At 36.0% G+C, this 22,135-nt stretch overlaps 3 protein-coding genes across 4 annotated transcripts; 1 reads left to right on the forward strand and 2 right to left on the reverse strand.

Annotated features, from left to right (window-relative positions):
* Positions 1–7,155: 7,155 nt before the first annotated feature.
* On the forward strand, positions 7,156–11,019 carry LOC109172638. The gene is made up of 11 exons (XM_019321837.1): positions 7,156–7,462; positions 8,627–8,732; positions 8,829–8,842; positions 9,209–9,427; positions 9,541–9,612; positions 9,748–9,837; positions 9,972–10,013; positions 10,108–10,212; positions 10,302–10,467; positions 10,578–10,687; positions 10,788–11,019. Exons 1-11 carry the CDS (start codon positions 7,214–7,216, stop codon positions 10,872–10,874), a joined length of 1,260 nt encoding a protein of 419 aa, XP_019177382.1. The 5' UTR covers positions 7,156–7,213; the 3' UTR covers positions 10,875–11,019.
* LOC109172636 (sucrose synthase 7-like) lies at positions 10,896–16,299 on the reverse strand. Its single transcript, XM_019321835.1, has 15 exons — positions 15,689–16,299; positions 15,218–15,372; positions 14,917–15,109; positions 14,697–14,815; positions 14,403–14,619; positions 14,040–14,135; positions 13,784–13,957; positions 13,575–13,691; positions 13,301–13,467; positions 12,590–12,814; positions 11,939–12,505; positions 11,614–11,752; positions 11,458–11,537; positions 11,283–11,327; positions 10,896–11,202 (listed from the first exon to the last, which is right to left on the reverse strand). Exons 1-14 carry the CDS (start codon positions 15,926–15,928, stop codon positions 11,312–11,314), a joined length of 2,505 nt encoding a protein of 834 aa, XP_019177380.1. The 5' UTR covers positions 15,929–16,299; the 3' UTR covers positions 10,896–11,202; positions 11,283–11,311.
* Positions 16,300–18,618: 2,319 nt separating this feature from the next.
* LOC109172639 (ras-related protein RHN1-like) lies at positions 18,619–21,831 on the reverse strand. Of its 2 annotated transcripts, none has more exons than XM_019321838.1 (8): positions 21,614–21,831; positions 21,420–21,497; positions 21,114–21,281; positions 20,157–20,205; positions 19,860–19,933; positions 19,657–19,750; positions 19,233–19,330; positions 18,619–18,869 (listed from the first exon to the last, which is right to left on the reverse strand). In XM_019321838.1, exons 1-7 carry the CDS (start codon positions 21,650–21,652, stop codon positions 19,233–19,235), a joined length of 600 nt encoding a protein of 199 aa, XP_019177383.1. In that variant the 5' UTR covers positions 21,653–21,831; the 3' UTR covers positions 18,619–18,869. The 2 variants fall into 2 exon arrangements, with proteins under 2 accessions (XP_019177383.1, XP_019177384.1); XM_019321839.1 differs by having other exon boundaries at positions 18,619–18,834; positions 19,231–19,330.
* Positions 21,832–22,135: the final 304 nt, after the last annotated feature.

Raw genomic sequence — 22,135 nt, forward strand, 5'->3', positions numbered from 1 at the left:
CCTTTTTTTCTTTTACCCAACCTCACATGAATTCCTGTCATCAATACGTTTGAAATTAAAATTTATATAAAAATACAAAAATTAAAACTCAGTCTTCTTTAAATGACTTAATACTAGTCATCACATTTCAATAAAGTTTTTTTTTTTTTTTTTTTTTTTTAAATTAAGACAAACAAGATTTTGTGTTTGTCACGTACGAGATCAATCGTAAAGAAAGATAGAACAAAAAGCTATCCGCGGTGAGATATTGATAATGCGTGTGTTTGTCAGAATCTTATATACATAGTACGTACTATCTATCCACTTTTTAAAACAATGAATCTATATATGTTCTTCGATCTGTCTTATGACTCAACCAATAACTATCGATCACATTCTTTACTTGAGTTGTACCCAAAGAATGACAAACAAACGTCACATACATCAGAATATAATGCGTATTATTACGTATGTAGTACAAGTTATTCTGTTGGTTTGGATTGGATGTGAACATTAGAATAGGAATTGAATGACAATCTAAAACTAACTCCACCAAGAAAGGAATACACAATCAGGTAAATTCGTCAATTCCTATTATTATTATTATTATTATTATTATTATTATTATTATTATTATTATTATTATTATTATTATTATTTTTGTTAGATCATAAGGTGTCCTGAGCATGTCCTGACAATAAGATGCACCTTTAAGTCCGTACTATACTTAGATTAATTCTCATTCACACCAGGATGGTCCAATTAATTAAGGGACAAAGTGTTGGCCTGATTTATTTTTGGCAAATTATGCTATGAACCCGGGTCCACCTTGCAAGATGGACCCAGGTCCAAAACGCGCGTTTGGAATAACGGTGCCGTTAGTGGCACCGTTTTCTCAAGCAATGATATTTTTTGTGTGAATATAGAATTTTGCAATTGTGAATATTGAGTTCTGTAATTTGCACTGTTGCAAAAATCGCACCTAGGCGCTAGGCGCCCGCCTTAGGCACTCTAGGCGCCCGCCTAGGCGTTCTAGGCGCCCGCCTAGGCGCCCTAGGCGGTCCCCCGACGCCTAGAGGGCGCTTAGCGATTTTTTCAACATTGGTAATTTGGTATATTGAGATCTAAAATTGTGAATATTTAATTCTAAAATTGTGAATATAAAGTTCTAAAATTTTGAATATAGAGTTCAAAAATATAATTATGAATATAGAGGAACGAATTCTGAAGACAAACGACAAATAAGGAAGCATTTTTTTAAAAAAATTCAAACATCTTTTTAAAGCAAAACAACGTTGTTTTGGACCCGGATTCATGGCATAACAATTGGTTATATTAGGAATTTTACCTTTGATATCATTAAGGGGGCGTTTGGTTCACGGAATGTTAGATTCTTGTGTTTAATTTAAAACTAAGATATGTAAATAAAACAACGGTAATAAGATAAATTGATTAAAACGCCCAAAGCCCAACATTAGTAATAAGACAAGGGAATGTGAGATTACCTAAGAAATTGGAGAGTAATCTCACATTCCCTTCTAATAGCTAAAAACTTAATGCGGAAGTTATCTAACATTCCTTGAAAAAGTTACATAACCTAATCAAACATGAAAATCGTATTTTACCAAGCGAATATAAAGTGTTGGTATGGGGTTTATTGGGCTACAGCCCATGCACATTCGACAACATGGGTACAAATAAAATTTAAAAAAGGATGGTGGTTTGATTAGAACGTTAAGCGCTAGTGGAATGCAATAGTTATGCTGTGCAACCGAATGTACCATGCGCATGGTGCATACGGTTCAAAACGATGTCGTTTTGATTAAAAACGCGCGTCCCACTTTAAAAAAAAAAATCAGGTTCGACTCTCAGCAATAGCATTATTGTGGATATATAGTTATGAAATTGTGGATATATAGTTATGAAATTGTGGTTATATAGTTATGAATTTGTGGATATTTAGTTCATTCATTGTGGATATTTAGTTCAATCATATATTGTGGATATTTAGTTCATTCATTGTGGATTTTTACTTCATTCATTCATTCATTGTGGATTTTTACTTCATTCATTCATTCATTGTGGATTTTTCCTTCATTCATTCACTGTGGATATATAGTTATGAAATTGTGGATATATAGTTATGAAATTGTGGTTATATAGTTATGAATTTATGGATATTTAGTTCATTCATTGTGGATATTTAGTTCAATCATATATTGTGGATATTTAGTTCATTCATTGTGGATTTTTACTTCATTCATTCATTCATTGTGGATTTTTACTTCATTCATTCATTCATTGTGGATTTTTACTTCATTCATTCATTCATTGTGGATTTTTACTTCATTCATTCACTGTGGATATATAGTTATGAAATTGTGGATATATAGTTATGAAATTGTGGTTATATAGTTATGAATTTCTGGATATATAAAAATGCTATTGCCGGGAATCGAACCTGATTTCTTCTTTAAGTGGGACGCGCGTTTTTTTAACCAAAACGGCGCCGTTTTGCAACCGTATGCACCTTGCAAGGTGCATTCGGTTGCACAGCATAATTTGCGAGTGGAATGAGGATGGACCGGTCTGTTATCATTCGACTGCAGAGAGGATGGGATTTTCGACCGCTTTAACAGAGACTCTAGCCCAACATGGGTTCAAATAAAATAAAAAGATGGTAGTTCAATTTGGACGACCCATAAGTATTAGGTTGAACGTAATTTAGTTGTAATTCAATAAAGGCCTCAATTACGTCGTTTAGTTTGAGAGAATTGTAATTTCACCGAATTATAATATTCTACTTTTGTTGAATTGCAATTCATAGGGGTATCCTATGAATTACCCCTATGAATTGCAATTCAATGCTTTTAAGAAAATTAAAAAAAAAAAAGTGATGAAATGACAACAATACCTTTAGTTGACCTTATTATTATTATTATTATTACACAATGATATTTTAGTCTTTATATCACTCTTTCCTTCTCATTCTCAATAATTCTATTTCTTACTACCAAACCATGTAATTTGAATTTCTACATTATTCTAACCTTATTCTTTTCCCACCGAATTACAATTCATTTCCTTCCTAATCCATTCCTCCCAACCAAAATCCTTCCACTACAGAGATGAGGAGGTTTTCGCTGCTATGTTAAGCCAACCTAACGCGGTACCCTCCTATCTAAGGCAAAGACCTCCCCTGTGTATTATAAACACTCGGATTTTTTTAAGACTAATTAGTTCATATTTCAACATAATACTCTCAAATAGTCAAATGTATTGTTGAGAAATTAACTAACCAAGTCTGGTCTTGTACCAAAGCACAATTTAAAAAAGAGTTTTTACCCATTTTGGTCCCTTGACTATGGCTCATTCTCAATTTTGCATTCCGACTTTTAATTGCACCCAATGTGGTCCCTCGACTTTTAAAAATTGCCCCGATTTGGTCCTCCGTTACCTTTTCCATTAACCAGGCGTTAAGTTTGGGGATATTTTGGTCATTTCCTTGTGTTGTGTGGTTTTTGTTCTCTCTTGGGCTTAGCTTTCTCTCCGATCAGTTGTTCAAACAGAGAGCCGCGAGACCAGCATCTTGGAGGTAGTCAGTAGTCACCATATCCTCCAACAACCATTACATACATACCTAATTCCCAGGCATCGCTTTGTAGGTAGTCAGTAGTCACCATAGAGCTTGAGTTCGATAACGCCGATGCCATCGTCGAGGAGGAAGCGGCCGACATCATTATTGGAGGGAGACGGTTTTGAGACCAAAACGCCCTGAAGCCAAGCGCGTTGGAAGAAAATTCCGCCTAGAGAGAAAGCGGGATGAGAGCCAACTGTGGTGTGATCACAAGAGCTTGTGCGGTGGTGAGGTGTGATCACAAGAGCTTGTGCGTTGAAATGGGGAAATATGGGATCAGAGTCAACTGTGTTTCTTTTGACGAAGCTGGGAAATATGGGATCAGAACCTCCATTGACGATGGCGACTTGAGAGTTCGCAACAGGTGCGCGATCAACAAATTGGCGATGGCGATCAACAGCCCTAGCATCACTGATTCCAACGGTGGACTCCGATTGCCCATGCATGGCCGCAATGGAGTACTGTCGTCTTCTTCCGGCGATCTCCTCCATCACCTCCCTCTCCTTTTTTCCTCGATTTTCTCTCCCTCTCCCGCTAGGCAGCAGGCGAAGATGTACAGTAAAACAGAGCAGATCGACGGTAGCAGCAAGTGTGGGTGATCGGCGGTGAGCTCGGCTGGTTCTCGTCCGGCAGTAGCAGAACTCCAGCGTGGGTAGCTCCGACGAGTGCAGAACAGAGCCTTCTGCAATGGCGGTGGCTGGCGGAGGTCGGAGTTGTGATGACGTTTAGTGGCATCTCTGTTTCTGGGGTTCAAGGGGTGTCGGCGGGTGGAGATGTCTCTGGCTGCTCCGGCTGCTATAGGGATGGGTAGACGTAGAGAAAGCATAAACCACAAAACACAACGAAATGACTAAAATACCCCCCAACTTAACGGTTAATTGATGGAAAAGGTAACGGAGGACCAAATTGGGGTAATTTTTAAAAGTCGAGGGATCACATTGGGTGCAATTAAAAGTCTGAATGCAAAATTGAGAATGGGCCATAGTCAAGGGACCAAAATGGGTAAAAACTCATTTAAAAAATAAATAATGTTCAAATTAGCCACTGAACGTAATCTGAAAATGCAATTAGATTCCTGAATGGAAAAAAAAAAGTACAATTAGGTCACTAAACACTCTAGATGTATGTAATTTCACCTGATAGCAGGTTACCATCACTTTTAGCAGGGTTACTTGCTTACGTGGCAACTGAATTGACATTTTTAATAAATTTAGAAAAAATCAAAAACAAAAACAAAACAAAACAAAAAAAAAAAAAAAAAAAAACAACGGGGCCACCCCCCTCTTCCTGGGGTGGCTGCCCCATCGTTTTATTTAATTTTTATTTATTTATTTATTTATTTTTTAATTTTTTAAAAATTTATTAAAAATTAGTTAAAATGTCAACTTATCTGCCACGTAAGCAGGTAACCTGCTAAAATTAATGGTAACCCGTTATTCGGTGAAATTGCATACATTTGGATTGTTCAGTGACCTAATTATATATTTTTGGAGTGTGCAGTGACCTAATTGCACTTTTTTTCTTCAGTGACCTAATTGCATTTTCAAGTTACGTTCAATGACCAATTTGAACCTTATTCCTTAAAAAAAAAAAAAAAAAATCAAAAGTCTATTTACCCATTATTCCTTCTAAACTTTTACTCGCTTAAGACCATCACCACACATTATTTTATTCAATACTATTTAAATCGGTACCAATTAACATCATAGAATAATATCAATTATATATATATATATATATATATATATATATATATATATATATATATATATATATATAACTATTTTTACTTGATCGATTTATGACTTAGCTTTATGAGTGAATAATGGAAAGGATGTACTATAGAGCCTGCGACTCCAAAGTAATTAAGGTGAGCCGTGAAGGCATGCATCCAACACTCATTCATGTGTATGTCTACTTTCTTTTTGTCTCTACTCAAAAGCTAATTAATAGGGAACAATGGAGCACCCATTTTCTATTATCTTTCCTACCTGCATTATATATTATATTATTGTTTGTGCTTTATTATTTTAAGGTGTTGTACGTGCCTTATCACATCCAACAAAAAGTGAAAGCCCACAAATATATATAATCGGATTTCTTGATATGGGCAGTGCTATTCTTCAACTACTTCAAATATAATTAGTGTATCATAGATCCAATCACATGATTCTTGTCTGCTTCTTGGTGATCTGATATTATACACAATCATTCACAACTATGAACATGACTAATCTATAATTGGGAAGAATGACTAATCTATACTTTTATTTTATTTTTAAAAACCAAAACCAAACTTCAATTAAAACAAATGTTTAATACATGAAGGAATAAAAGACAATCAACTAAGAGTACCGGTTTGAGAACGGCTCTTGCCAAAGCATGGTTAAACTTGTTCACTGGTCTAGGAATATACTGAAAAGGCACTGCTTCAAAGTGTCAGTGTCGTTGTAGACCACGGCATTCTGTAATCACACAACCTGCCTGCGTATGAAAAATTAATGGATATAGTGTTTAACGACTTACAAACACCCTAACAGTCTGAATATATATATAGGACAAGTTTATTAGCAAAACCCCTCTCCTTAACCTATGACAAAGCTTCCTTAATAGCAAGGGCTTTGGCTAAATGTGGTGAAAGAGTGGGCAGTGGAGAGCACATGGTAAGAGAATGGTGGGTTGCCAAAACAAGCTAAGGAAAAGAATGATAGATGGTAGAACAAAACAATGAATAGAAGATGACAAGTAATGAAAGGCAAAAATATTTAAAGTTGAGTTCACGGGTGAGAGTGAATTGGTTTAACCACTCCCCCGCCCAATAAGGGACAATTCCTTTTTACACGTGCCTACGTCTCTCAAATCCAATAATTCACCATTCACACTCTCAACTTCTTCTTTCAACTCTTGAATCATCAACTCTCTCTATCAACTCTTATACCAAACAGTTGCTAAAGAGGTAAATCGCAAGTCATCTTGTCAATCTCTACCGGCCAGCTAAAGAGCTAAATCGTAAGGTTTTCAGTGAGATTCAGACACTGCCACTGGAGTAAGCTAGGCTTTAAGTTGATGGACTTTCTCAAACATTTTTTCAGCCCAAAGAATCTAAGTTTCCACCACCATGATGCGAACTTATGACCACTCATTTAGAATGGTAACCGAAATGTCATCACACTACATAGTAGTTGGCACCACCATCCTATCTTATATCATATAGATTTTTAAATATTTGTACAAACAAAAGTAGAAAATGACATTTTTGTTTTGAGTGAGTTTACTCATAAAACTGTCCATAACTAAATGACTCAAATTAAGAATGTTACTAAATCGCTCTTACTGCTATAATTATCGATCAAGTCAACAGTTTGATTAAATTGGACGGGGTCATCCCCAATAGGAAATAGTTAATGGGTTTAATTAATATTATACTAATTGATTGATATCATATAAATTAATTTAAGGTATAATAAAATGATTGGGCCCCATGCCACCCCCTCTTCCACTTGAAAAGCTCCTCTTTATCGGCAGTGGAAGGGTAAGCTAAAGCTAGCTAGTGTTGATTCATTTTCATTTACTTGCAGGCCGGCCATAAATCTATCCATGTCGTCTTCTCTATCATCACATTCACCTGCTTTCTGGGCGGCACAACTACTTTTCTTGGTTTTGTTCTGTTGCGGCGGCATTATTGGAGCGCCGCCGCACGTCGGAAGCGCAAAAGCGGCTACGCCGACCGTGAAAGTTGGCAACATCTCGGAGGCGACAGACGCTTCATACTTTAGGATATACTATGGCCAGTCCTTTAAGGTCATCAAGAACAGCCTTGATGGCAAAAGTTATCTCCTCATTCAGGTACCTACATATATACTCACTCTCATCTTTCTTTCATGTTTTCGTATCCCATTTTCGATCGCTATCTTATACGGAGTAATTAATTACATTTGAAATTGATCCAGTTAGTTGTTGTTGCAAAATCTTATTTATTTACAAGCAACTAACTTTTTCAATGTTAATTAGTTTCACGTTTTGCTCACAAATTATTGTGTGTACCATAGTTCTGCTGTGTGAACCATAATAAAAAGTACATTATTCTGTGTGCTGAATGTATATTATACAAAATAAAATGTATTTTTTCTGAATATAATGTACATTTGTAATACACTAAAAGTACATTATTTGTATATTGAATGTACATCAATTGATAGTATGGTCCATACAACTATAATAATGATTGCGTTCTGCTAGCTTGTGGATTATTTAAGAATAATAATGGAAATTTTGATTGGGAAAGAGACTCAGATATTGTACGTTAGTGCACATTTAGATTCTACGGAGTAATTAATTGTCATTTTTTGGGAAGATTTAAGTTTAGATTTTATTAAAATAATGTTATGTTTCATGTACCAAAAAATTCAATTAACATGAAAATGGTAGGTTGTGGGAAAAGGGGTCGGTCATTGCCAACATGTGAATAGGCGCAGGATCGGAAATGGAACATTTAAAACTGATATAATGATTGCAGAAAAGTACAAATAATTATATTCCGTCATTTATATTATATTAACATATTGTGAGGACCTAGACGTTAGAACATGAATGGTCACGGGTCGGACCAGAAAAAAGAATTTGTACTTGTCCTTCCATCGCCTCACCAAAAATATAATGAGCTTGAAACAAGCCTAAGGTGTTTTCGCAATGTTGATTTAGTGGATGAAAAGTTTTATTTAAGACTTAATTTTACGATATGGTGATGTTCAATTTCTTGTCATTAATATGAGAGGTTTAAGTTTAGGTTGGATTGATATGGTGATGTTCAATTTCTTGTCATTAATATGAGAGGTTTAAGTTTAGGTTGGATTTTTGTGCGAATTAATATACAATTTGATGTTGGATTCGGAATTATATTAACTTGGTTAGGAGGTTGGCATATGTATATATACAGTTTGGTATGGAGTATCAAAGCCAGATTAACTAATTTTTTTTTTACCATTTTTTAAATTAATTTCATCACTGCAGAACAATACAAGGATGGCAACCAGGACTAAATATTGCACGTCTAGAATAAAATCATTCGTCATCCCATTAGCAAACTACTCAATACAGTCTGACTACTATTTTCCAGGTATATATATTATTTTCTATACAAATTTTAGAATCTTTATTTTAAATTTATTAAATCATAATTAATACTTTTATTTTCTTTTATTTTGATTTACAGTTTCTTTCTTCGAGGTGAGAATATCAATGCTTTAGTAAGGTTCAAACTCTAATTTGATATTCACTCTTTCGTTTTCATTCATAATTTCATGTAACTGGATAATTAAGTTAGTCAGATTATTGATTTAGTAACTATAACGTTATAAGTTTGACTTCCAAAAACAGTTTTTGACGTTTACCCAATAAATATCCTCGGATATATAGTAAATGCAGATTTTCCTTATCATACAAAAAAAAAGGATTACACGTCCCTTCATTCGTTAAAAACAAGGGATTAAATTAGATAACAAACAACAATCGAGGAACAAAAAGTGGGTTTTATTTATTTGATTTTGTTGTAATAATAGTTAATAAAATTGCATGGCATGCACATATATACAGCTGCTAGGGATATTGGGAAACTTGAAAGGCATGACATCAGATATGGTGGCCTCACAATGTGCACTAAAACTATACCATGATGGGCAAGTAGAGACCATTAACAAAAGTGATTCTCAACAGCTCAAACAATATGTAGTCCACTTCACTGCCAACACTGATGATGCACAACCCTGTAACGTTGCGACGTTCGTCCCCTCGGGCGAGGGGGCGCCTCTCCAGGTGCGATTTCTAAATAACTTCACTCAAACAAACACAACTTTAGCATTTGGCATCAGAGATTTTTTTGTTAAGATCAGATGATGAAAGTCGTTTTTTGTTGGTGGGATGTTTAGCGTGCAGAGTGGATCAAGTATGTGGGAGTTTACTCAAACCAAGAATACAGAGCTAACCAAGTATATAATGCAGTAAGTACAGTGATTATCAGACAAATCCTTAATTAATTAGCTACTACTTTATCAAGATGGTCATTAGTAGTACTAGAATAAAGTTTTGTTCAGTTTTTGTTTTTGTTTTTTTATTTTTTCTCGGTTTTTTGGCAGATAAAGAGCAATTATTTGTGCTTGAGTAAAGCAGCAACCGGCAAGTCTGCTTCATTTAAACCAACAGTAGCTTGGATGGAGTACAACAATGTAATGTTCTGACTCACCATTTATGGCTTTTTGAATCCAGAATGTTGAGATTAACGAGAATAATAAGAAGCAATAACAATGACAGAAAGTAAAGAAAACAATATGTTGACAAACTGTACTATGTTGTTGTGCAGGAGGGGGTATGGTCTTTCACAAAAGAGGATTACAAGCTAAAGGTAAATTTTAATGATATATCATATTTCTTTAATTTTAGTAACATTGTTGGTTCATATAATTTAACATTAAAGTTGGTTGTGTTTTGGGATGAAGTTTGTGGAGGATGCAGGTGGAGTGAATGTGGACGACTCCATTAATAAAATCACATACAACATGTCTATACCTGATGACATTGAAGATTTCCATGCCATCTTATGTGTAAGTTTGAGACTGTTTTCCATCTCCAATCTCTCTGCAGCTTTTTACTGAAACTCTTTTTTTTTTTTTTTTTTTTTTTTTTTGTGTAGACTGTGGATGTAGTGATTGATGAAACATACACCTATGATCCAATGGCATACAATGTCTCCACATTTCTTGGGAACATCGATGTCGAAGATCAATCTTGTCTCGCTTTCATTTCGAATCAAAGCTTGTGGAGATATGATAAAAGGGTACAAAACTACACAGTCCTGGGTGAGTTAGAAACCTCGATCGCTTGTTTTTTTGTGTTTTTTTTTTCTCTATATAAATTAGTACAAGTCTAATGTTGTTTTCCTTTATGGTATATTTATTTTTGTGTCAAGATTGGTATGATGGAGCTGTTTCTCAGCCCCAGTTGGTCTTAGCAGACATGATTGAAGCTTTATTTCCCTCTGGGAATTATCAAACCACCTTCCTCAGAAACATTGCAAAGGTAATTTATATGTAAATATATTAATATGTGTGTGTGTGTGTATATATATACATATACAAAGATGTTCCATCTATTCATAATGTATTATTATATAATACAGGGAGAAGGGGTTATAAGCATCAGCCCTGAAATGTGTGACAGAGATATTTCCACTGCCATGGAGCCAACCATTATACCTTGCCAGTAGAATTTTCTGTCTTTTTTAAAAAAAATGTCTTTACAATATATTAGAATTGTTCATTCCATTCTCCAATCATATTAGGATATTCAAATGATTTTGTGATTCCAGGGTTCATCAGAAACATGAATCTTGTGTGAATTTTTACCACTTACAATGAACATTTATTATTATATATATGTGCTTTTAGAACATAATTTAAAGCCAAATAGAACTGTTAAAAAAAGAATATAAAGATTTGTTATAGCTTTCATGTATATAATAATCATCACATTGCTATATCTAGTTCTGTTTCTCAGAACACAATCTTTCTTTGATCCTTTAAGCCCCAAATAGCCTGGAAATGAAATGAAAGTTAGTCAACCATTTCCCAGTTGATATGTATGCATGTATGTATGTATAATGTATGGTTCTTACCCCTGTAGTGTGGACTGTGAACTCGTGAATCAAATGAAACAGCAACTGCATTAGTTAGCGGTGCATGTTAGAACAAAGAAAGAAACTGCCTTTAATAACAACACATCTGGGGAGTTGGAATTTATCTTCATGAAAAAAAGTCTGAGCCGAAAAAAGGCTAAGTTAAGTAGCTTACCTCTGTGAGGGCTGTGGTTTGGGCTTTTGTTTTGGTTCTGGTTTTGGAGCATCATTGCTTTTGGATGTAATGTTCTTTGCCTGCAGATTTATGGAGGAAATACGTATTAATGTCTTGTTTAATTAAGCTTGAAGGTTATGCAACAAGAAAAATTACCAAGTTTCTGAACTGGAGATTGTAAATGGCTTGGAGATATCTTTGCTTTGCTTGTTTCTGATCTTTAAACAATATCCTCCAGAAGCTATATATTGACCCCATGTTCAAAACCTTGTCTGCATAGATCTTCCATGTGTAACTGCACAAACCCGAATACATGGTTAATTTATAAATGTTGAGTATATAACCATTAATGTGCAATCCAACTATCAGCTTAAGCTTTTAGTTGAGATGGAGCACATGCTTCAATTTGGTATCAGAGTTAGACCAAAGGTCATGGGTCAGAAGACAGACAATGAGACAAGATCCTCCTTGTTTTCATTACCATTCATATATACGCGCTAGTCCCTGAGCTGAAATCCTGCCCCAGTAATCTGGATCCTCGGTGCATTTCTGGAAAAAGTCTGCAATCTTGTTGCTGGATTCCTCGCCGTTGTTGGGGTCTATATGAAAGCCCGAAACCCCATCGACGATGATCTCAGCAGGGCCGCCTTGATTGGTTGCAAAGGTTGGTAACCCACAGTTCATTGCCTCAATGACTGTAAGGCCAAATGCTTCATACAAAGCGGGCTGCACAAAAGCGCCTTTTGTATCTGCAATGGCGCGGTAGATCTCGCCATTCCTTTGTCTGTCGGTCTGAGCTGCTATCCATCTGATTTGACCTCTGAGTTGGTATTTCTCTATCAGATTCTGCATCTTTCTTATTTCGCCTGCTGCTTCTCTGTCTTTGGATTTTGAAGGTTCAAAGCAGCCTCCAACCACAACCAGATTAACCAAATTTCTCAGCCTTTTGTTCCTTCCATACCACTCGGTTAATCCAGTTGTGTTCTTTACTGTGTCAAGCCTTGCCATGGTGAACAGGATAGGTTTATTTTTATCTACCAAGTAACCACTGTTTTAAAAGGCAATCTGTGTTAGATAGTTTTCTGAAGGTGTTTAAAACATAAAACTTCATTTTCAGCACTTGTAAACATACATATGCTCATAATTGTCAACTTTACTGAAGAGAAGTTCATCAATGGAGGGGTGAAATGAGATGAAGCGCCTCTGCTTCTCCGTGTAGGGGAAATAGACAGATTGGTCTGCCCCCGGAGCAGCAATGTTAAATTTTGGATCGAACACATTAATGCCTGAAACAACTCTATAGAGGCCTGGCATTGTGAATGAGCTGTGACTTTCATACTGCCCTGGCCTGTCTTTGCTGCAGAACATTGAAAATAATCGTATTCAACAAGACTTGAATCTTTAATCATTCACATGCTCTTCAAATTATTGCCAGAATTATTAGTTCAAGATTTCTGTTCTACAACTTCAACAAATTCTGAAAAATTGTCCATCATGAGCTCATTCTGAAGATTTCTAGCTCTGATACCACTTGTTAGATCAAGCACTATAGCTAGTAGCGCTTTATTTCCTATACCATCACATTTTCGAGAGCCAGGGTATTGGACTTGGCCCTACAGGGCTACAGGCCTCTCGCCAACAATCCCCCTAGCCACCTGGTGTTGGATTTAGCCCCTCACCGGCCTCCGCCCAACACAATTGTATCTGCTCAGACTTCTAGTTACTAAAATGTTTCTTTTGCATACAATATCGCTGCTGGGTTAACCACTAACAATAAGAGCTTAGGAAAAATAAAGATTCCAAGTGATAAAACAAGAATGAAGTGTGGAATGCCTTGGCTTACCTTCCAGCTATTTCTTGGTATGTGCTTGTGATAATGAAGTCTGCAGAATTCATGGCAATCATATCAGCTGTGAATTGGCATGAGAAATGATATTTGGGCTCAAATTCCTTCCATCTCATGTCTGAATCTTCATATTTTGTCTTCTCAAGAGCATGTGCAATAGTACCCTTGCCAAAAAAACAAAAAGTGTTAACAAACATAGTCATATATATATACCAAGAAAAACAAAATCCCACAGATTGATGCCATATCAAACTGGAAAGAAGGGAGGTACCAGAGTTATCCCAAGTTTCCTGGCCATGAGTGATGCCACCAAATTCCCATCGGTGTAGTTACCGATGATTAGATCTGGATTTCCTTCCATCATTTCAATGATTTTGCAAGAAGCATCCTAATATTTATGACAGACTGAGATTCAGCAAACATCTTTTTACACAATGTATTACGGAGTATTTCAAATGGATGGCAAGCAGATCCAGATACCTGAGTAAATCTCTCAAGGTAAGGATAAATGTCAAATCTAGAAACCCATGGATTAAGTACTCCATCTTCTGTCCTAAATGGCACTCTAAGGATGTGAGAATGTTTTGTATTGAGGATTGGTTCGAGTTCCTGGTTGCATTTTGTTCCCTTTGCATCTGGGATTTGTCGGGTTACCTTACAACCAAGAACAGAAAAAGCATTTAGCAAACCGAGCATCAATTGCAACAAAACTTCTCACCAATGTTATGCCACTCACCACAAGTATTTGAGGCTTGGCATTAAGACCTTGCTGTTTAATTCTAAGAAGCAATTCCTCTTCCAATGCTACCACTTGATCCAAAACATAAACAACCTATATGCATCAGAAGAAGAAACCAAACTCAAACAACACGTCTGGTTCATAGAATCAAGTCGTTTTAGTCACACAATTATAGCATGTGCTCCATCTCAACTAAATGCCTAAGCTGATAGTTGGTGGGACACGTGGACCGTAGTCGCACCTTTGGCATAGCTCTGATACCAAATTGAAGCATGTGCTCCATCTCAACTAAAAGTCTAAGCTGATAGTTGGATTGCACATTAATGGCTATATGCTCAACACACAAATACAAATACCTACCTGCCCACCAGTGTCGGGCATGCCAAGCACGTCTGCCTGTCCAAAGTACCCGTGGACAGAAAATAGTACGACATTGAACACCGTTGGGAGCCTGCTGAAGAATTTCTGTGTGTTCAATGGATCAGGTGCCTGAAGCACCTCAGACAATGTTCTCATTGTATCCAGGACTCTTTCAGCAGTATCACCCCATCCCTTCTCGAAACCCCACTCTTTGAACCTATTAAACATGAACCATAAGATTTCCAGCCTATCTGAAATCAGGGAATTGAATAGAGACATACAAGTTAATTTTACCTCAGCTCAAAGCTCTGGTATGGTGTATCTTTGGGCAGCAGAGAGAGGGCTGCATCAGCTACAACAAGCGCAGTTTGAAGCTTCTGGACAGTGTTGATGGTCTCATTTATCATGAGTTTCTGCAAAGCATAAAGAAATTTTCTTTGAACATTTGCCATGCCACCTCTCCTAAGATCGTTTACAATAGTATCTTAATAAGGTTTAGTCTTTTCCAACATACATCTCCTTGGTGATTCAAGGTAAGCAAGTAATCCACAAGAGCCTGTGCTAGCTCTGATTTAGCATTTAGCTTTGTGCTCAGGAATTTTGCCACATAATCGAGCCCATTACCAATCGAAGACGACAGAGTTAAGTGAGGAATTGAGAAATCTATTGCTCCAAAATCAATTTCCAGTGCATTGTCATCTTGTGCCCTGCAAAGCACATGCCCAGAAGTCCTATCAACCTTCCCAAACAATTTAATGGTATATAAGCAGACAGAAAGTAACAAGCTAGAAGGGAAGGGAAGGTAAAACACATACCAATCATCATCCACAATCATTTCTTTGAATTTCAAGTAATCTGTAGCTGAAATCCCCTCAACAGATAGATCATAAGCATTCACTTTTACATATTCCCAGAATCCAGGATTTTGTCTGGTGGCAAAGGCAATATGTGGAGGAACAACAGCTGCTTCCTACAAAATTCCATTCATAGAGTTTTTTTCAAAACTAAAGCACACATCTTCCCGTGGGTGTGCACCGGGTAAATCCCACCTCCTTGTGCCCCAAGCTGGCAAAGGACCATAAGGAGGTAAACCAGCCTAGGTTGCCCATAGTTGACCGGCTCAAACCAAGAGGGCTGGGATTCGAACTTGTAACCTTGTGGTTATTACAAGTTTGTATTTTTAGCCATCTTAGCTAGTGCACACATCTTTGTTTGTAGAAATACTAGAAGAAGAAACAAATAGGTATAAATGCAGTAAAGCAGTAAATTTTGGGATTCTAGAATACCATTGTAGTGCAGAGAACGTAGCCAAGCAAGCCTTGCAAGAGTTGGTTCCTCTCAACATGATCATCTATCACTTTCTCCATCTCCTCCATCAAATGCTTGAGTTTCATCACTCTCCTCCCTTTTTCTATGTACTTGGCAAAGCACCTTTTCATATGGTACCGGCTTTGCCTTAACGCCTCCGGCATGCTATCAGCTATTGACTCAGACCTCTTCAACATGGGTGCAGCAGTAGCAGCCATTGGATTGTTCAGAGAGATTAAGTTGTAAATATATCCACAAAAGAATGATTTGAATACTGGTTTTGTAATCTTTGTGTGGTTTCCATGGGATTTATAGATGAAATCGCTAAATAATCCTTGTTTTTACAATGCATGCCAACCAGGTTGGAAATGGATTGAGTCAAGAAAAGTTGTAATGTGTGAGGAGGAAAAAGAACAAATCTTTCTAGCAATGGAGTGGCAAAAGAAAGGAACATTTGGCATGCAAGTGAGATTCCTAGTTGGAAGCAAACGTAATCTTTTATTTGTGACATTAGATCGACTAGGTGGTGGGCATGGCCATTATTCTTTTCTTTATTTGGTGCAGTGAGGATATTCTTTTGACCAAAAAACATGACTTTGCACAGAAATCCTATCCTGGGAGGAAATGGATATATGAAGAAGATATAATCCTAAACTTAAGACTTGCCAAAAACTCAATTTCACATTTTGTCTAATTTAATTAACACCACTACTGTTGAAGCTCGATCTCATAATTTCTCATATAGAAGAGTCACTGTCTCATTATTATTCAACCATTTAATTTTAGGTGGCTATGGTTAAAAATTAAAAATAGAGAAAATTACACTTTTGGTCCCGTGAGTATAGAAGTCTTGTTAAATTAAGTACTTGACTTTAAAAATTAACAATTTAGTCTCGTAACTATGCAATTTTTAACACATTTGATCCTCCCAGCCAAATCACTGACAATGTCGCCGGAAAAATGTAGATTATTTTTAATTATTTAATTATGAGGACAAATCGGTCATTTCATGTCATTTCACCAAGCCACTTGGTTGTCCCTTGTTTTTTCAATGTTGGTCTAAGATTAAAGTCTCCGACGGATCCTCAGTCTTGCGGGAGCGTGTCAAGCCTATATGTGGCTGATATTATTCATATTCACAATTTACATACTTAATATTTACAATTTACATTTTATAAAATTGTGAATATTTAATATGTAAATTGTGTATTTTGAATCGTGATCTACTGCGAACATATATACTACTCCGTAGTTGCTTGTTAGTTAAACGGTTCCAACTCAGTGATTTTGGGCTTTTGGCCCATTTTGACAGCTAGCCCTGCGGCCAGCGCTGGACCGAAAATGGGTACTAGGGTTTTGGGCCAAAAACCCTAGCGCAGTGCTTCTCGTATCCTATTACCTATATAACCCCGTCTCGATCTTCTTTCTTCTCACTTCTCTTCATCCAACCATAGTTTAGGCCGGCTGACTACATCTATCAATCTATTCAATTCTGGTTCTAAGTCTTGGTTGATGCTGTGATGGTCACTTCGTTTTTATCCTTTTATTTTATAAGGCAAAATGTGAAGGAGTTGGAAATGATGTTTATTTCCCCAGATGATCGAAGCTGAAATATCTGTGCGCTTTTTTTGTTTTTCTCCTCAAGGAGAAATTCCAAGCCAGATTTTCTGATCCTTCTCTTCATTTCAAATCTCATTTTTATAATCGTAAATTCTTCTCTTTTTTTTGTTTATAATTTTGAAGTGGATATGATGATTATTTCCCCAGATGATCGAAGCTGAAATTACTGAGCGACTTTTGTTTCTCATTTACGAGAATCCAAGCCAGATAATCTGATCCATCATAATTGATTTTTTGCTCATCTTGTTGAATGTATTCTATATTTGCATCTGATTGGTTTTTCACGTTTGAAAGCTTCTGTATATTTTTAGGGATAAAAAAACCTAATTTTCTTCTCACCTAACAAATTTGCATTAGGCAAATCAAAAATTTTCCAATTCATACTCCCAAGTGCAGCTAAACCATAGCCTCGTTAATCCTGCTACTACTGTTTTTTGTTTTAACTTCTATAGAAAACATATTGTCTTGCATGTCTTTGTAAGCAAGTCAGCTTCTTGTTCGGATTTCGATTGTATTATCACGATCTGAACAATTGTTTTACTCAAAACTTGCGATATGAATCCCAGTATCACTCGCCTGAATCTGAATTCTTGGACTGATGCTTCAGGCCCTTAGTTACTGGTACATTTCTTCATTTGATGACTTTCGTCAAACTAGGGTTGCATCTAGCAAATTGGTCATGGGTGACACAAATGAGAAGACGAACGCACTCTGTTCCTGTTATAAAATAATTAAAGCAGAAAGTAATGTTATAACATTCTTAAAAAGATAATATAAGAAGAAAGTACATGAAGTTAAATCAAGATCTCCACCATATGCAGGCAACTCATGTAGTAGGATGGAGAAAAAGTTGTGTTTTTATTTTACAAATTATTTTAATAATTTATAATTTTAAATAAAAAAATAAAAAGAATTAAAGCATAAAGTAATATGTTAAACTATCATTTTGACACCACACCATGGTATCATGGAGCTCAATGTAATTACAAATATTGACAGACTAAAGTAATTACACCACTTTTTTGGTTGTATTATTGTTTAAAAGTTTTTTATTAAAATATATTTTATTAAAGAAAAATAAAAATTAATTAATTTGGTAAATGTCATATCATTTAATTGGTAAGGGTGACAGAATTGGCAATTATAAAATGTAAACATTACCATTTTCCATTAGAATACGGCCCCTTCTCAAATGGGGTGTGACAGGACGACCTAACTTAATACGGAGTATTTGTATCTCAATTCCTTTTCGCAAACTTAAGCGTTAAGGTGTCAACAAAGAAATGCGTTGCGTGTTGTCCATCTCAGATGAATATTTATTCCAACTTCCAGTAAATAAGATATCAAATCATGTACAACTTCTGGTAAGATCCACCAGAAAATACATTTTGCCAACAATTTAACATATACACAATACACTCTTTAAATTCTAAAATATAAAGGGCGGGCATTGGGTAATCCGTTGCTGAAAGATGTACACAACTCCATGTTTGGGTTCTTTCTTGTCCTTAATTGCTTATACAAACACGACATCCCTCCCTGCGCAATAAGAATTAGTTTCAGATGTTATTTAGTTCATTAATGTAAGCGATTGGAACCTTATGCAACAAAAGCGTTGAGATAAGTAACATTTCCCAGGCCAGGCCAGTTGATTCATAGAAATTAAGATTAGTCGATGGAAGTGGCCTTCAAAAATTATAGAACATAGATAATACTTTTTTAACTGAATGGTAAGGAAAAAAAAAAAAAAAGTGGACAAAGTAGAACTCCAAAATCTAAAACCTAATCTGTCTAATGAATAATACTATATTCATAAAACCTAATGCGTCTTCCACTATAATATTGGAGGGGGAAAGGGAAAATAAAATCTTGTAATAGATAAATTAAGCATTTGAACAATACTTAAGTACAGCATGATGCTCTGGTTCCTCTGGCTTGTCCGTCAGTAAGTGTCACCCCTGCTGGATTTTGAACAGGTTGAGCTCTGGGCAACCTCTTAGCTGAACAAATACAAATATTTATTCAGGGTAATAGTTACATGGATTGCAACATAACTAAATGTTTGTGCACAACCAAGAATCAAAATCAACAGAATAAGGCAATAACATTTCTGATACTTTCTGCTATTCTGACAATACTTAAATGAGAAGGTGATTTTCTTATAAACAACCACATGATTGCCCTCAGTTGCAACAGGGAAACAATGTAAACATCTACAAGGGTATAAAGTATTTTACTCCATTTAGCTGAGATATTAAAACATAGACTTGAGTGCGGAACAAAACATGCCCTAGGCAAACATAGCAACAAAAAGTATAAAACATACCTATTTCATAGAAAATATCATTAACGTTAAGAGCTGTTTTTGCAGAAGTCTCCATGAAGAAAAGAGCATTTTCCTCGGCATATAAGCGTGCCTCCTGCAAAATAATTCATTATTCTATTTGAGGAAAACCAAAGCCCAAAAGTATGATAATGGGAAGGTTCCAATTAAAGGACAAGAAAAATAAGAGGGTAAGACAAACTTACTTCAGCAGTCACCTTCCTTTTGTCTTCCAAATCAGCTTTGTTCCCAGCAAGTGCAACAACCATGTTTGGATTACCTACAAGAGTAAGAAGTTATCTGTAACTATTGTCCTATTTAACTGGGGGATACCTCAAACCTATGGATACAAAAAGTTATTGTAATAAAATTAAACAATTCTAGGGAATTTTCAGTTGGCCACCTAGACATTATGTTTTAAAACAGACTGAACTTTTTATTAACAAAGTTGTCCACAGGGAAAAAGGGAAATTGGCATTTTCAATATATACATGGATAAGCACCTTGTTTCTGCAATTCTTGGACCCACTTCTTTGATCGTTCAAATGAATCCTGTTTTAGTTATTTAAAAACAAATGAAAAAATTCTAATGAATCAGCAAAACCAAAATTAAGAACATGTCATCCAAATTCATAGAGTACATGGCACAGAGACTATTACATGAATAATTACTGTGAAGTCAAATGTCCAAACAAAGAAGGGGAGCATGAAGGAAGAAGCAGAATGGGCTTATTCAACTTCAGTATACTGATCCAATGTGAATGGTGGAGCAACTTAATTTAATGCCACGTTATAATAATCACAGTAATAAAAAATCATGTCGTTCTGTGTTGTGTCCCCTTACTTTTTGAAAATCACATACACTCTTGTTTATGTTGGAAAAACACACATATTTGTATCCATGCTTCATAAACCTCCCACCCCCAAAAACACAAAGAAGAAAAAAACTCCTATTTGATAAATCTATCCTGAAGCTTCCATTATTGCCTAACACTCCATGCACAGGAGAAATAAACTACAGTGAGATAAGGAATCTGCACTCTCTGGTGAACTATGGCATTATCAGCTGAGTAGTTTCTCTGAAAAACCTTCTGCTTAATCAGAACACTACACATTTTAACAAGTTTGTAATTTTGTCTCTAATCATCAAAAGTATCAACCTTCAATTACAACTTCTCTTTATCTCACATCCACTTCCACATCTTCCACACAACAAAACACTTCTTCTCTCATAATAATGCAATAATCTCAGTATTTATAAGACTGCATCAATTTCATTTGCAACAGTAAAATCAGGCTTTAATATCTCAAACTTGAAACAGTTCAAAGCAAGCTGCCATAACTTCAAAATTAAGTTTAGCTAGCTCAAACTCTGAAACAGCAAGTCAAGCTGTCATATGCTCGGAAATGGTTCATCAGTTGATCGTGATCATTTGTCTATGAAGGGGGAAAAACAGTACCGTATTAGTAACATCAAAGACGATAATGGCGGCAGCGGCGCCTCTGTAGTACATCGGAGCCAAGCTGTGGTACCGCTCCTGGCCAGCCGTGTCCCAGATCTCGAACTTCACTGTAGTGTTGTTGACCGACACCGTAGAGGAGAAAAACGCAGCTCCGATAGTTGATTCCTTCAAACAATCAATTATAACCATCATCATCAAAATTACTCAATAACAATCGCCAGACTAAAAAAGAATCGAAAAAAAGATAATAAAAATAAGTCGACAAACTCTCGAAAGTGAAATACTGCATGCGTATAAAATTACTTGAAATTCGTAAAATTGGCCCTTCACGAATCGCACTACTAAGCTCGATTTCCCAGCTCCCATGTCGCCCAATAATACCTGATGATCAAATCCACAAAAAAAAAAAAAAAAAAAAAAAAAAAAAAAAAAAAAGCAATACCATTCCGATGAAAATCCGTACACAGTGTTTGTACAATACATGTAATTGGACTTACGAGTTTAGCATTGAAATTAGTGTGACCGCTCGACGCCATGGGAGGAGAATTAGAGAAGTGTAATTAGGACTCTGTTTATTATTATTTCTTCGTGAAAATGGGGGTTTGAGAGAGAAGAGAAGAGAGAAGAGAGAAGAGACGCGATGATGACAAGACAGAGTGTGAGGGACAGAGGGAGAAAAGCGGAGAATTGAAGAAGAGGCCACCGCTCCCAGAGTCCAGACTAAAGGACAAAAATAATATATTTTGGACAATCCAATTAAATTGGACCACTTTTATCTTGATAATCATAGGCTTTGAATCAATAAAAATAATACACAAAGTTAACAACGTCTCTCCTTAGGCTCAAACTCGATCTCACATGAAAAAAATCACTACATGCCATCTAAGCATGAGATGTTTGACTCTGATTTATTTATTTGTACCTTCTTGTAAGCTTTTATTAGTTAGGTCAAATCTTTGTGTGTTCATTTACCAAATCAAATTATCAATTACGTGATGTAAAATACTTTATGCATATCC

Source organism: Ipomoea nil, unplaced genomic scaffold (genome assembly GCF_001879475.1).
Source record: "Ipomoea nil cultivar Tokyo-kokei standard unplaced genomic scaffold, Asagao_1.1 scaffold0418, whole genome shotgun sequence".
Classification (NCBI taxonomy): Eukaryota; Viridiplantae; Streptophyta; class Magnoliopsida; order Solanales; family Convolvulaceae; genus Ipomoea; species Ipomoea nil.

Coding starts and splice junctions, on each gene's coding strand:
- LOC109172638 (XM_019321837.1), top strand. CDS start 7,214: ATGTCGTCTTCTCTATCATCACATTCACCTGCTTTCTGGGCGGCACAA. Junction 10,014..10,107: donor AAGAGGATTACAAGCTAAAG/GTAAATTTTAAT, acceptor TTTGGGATGAAG/TTTGTGGAGGATGCAGGTGG. Junction 10,468..10,577: donor ACAAAACTACACAGTCCTGG/GTGAGTTAGAAA, acceptor TTTTGTGTCAAG/ATTGGTATGATGGAGCTGTT.
- LOC109172636 (XM_019321835.1), bottom strand. CDS start 15,928: ATGGCTGCTACTGCTGCACCCATGTTGAAGAGGTCTGAGTCAATAGCT. Junction 15,110..15,217: donor ATGATTGTGGATGATGATTG/GTATGTGTTTTA, acceptor TGTGCTTTGCAG/GGCACAAGATGACAATGCAC. Junction 14,620..14,696: donor TACCAGAGCTTTGAGCTGAG/GTAAAATTAACT, acceptor CATGTTTAATAG/GTTCAAAGAGTGGGGTTTCG.
- LOC109172639 (XM_019321838.1), bottom strand. CDS start 21,652: ATGGCGTCGAGCGGTCACACTAATTTCAATGCTAAACTC. Junction 19,751..19,859: donor AAAGGAAGGTGACTGCTGAA/GTAAGTTTGTCT, acceptor ATTATTTTGCAG/GAGGCACGCTTATATGCCGA. Junction 19,331..19,656: donor TGATATTTTCTATGAAATAG/GTATGTTTTATA, acceptor GTATTTGTTCAG/CTAAGAGGTTGCCCAGAGCT.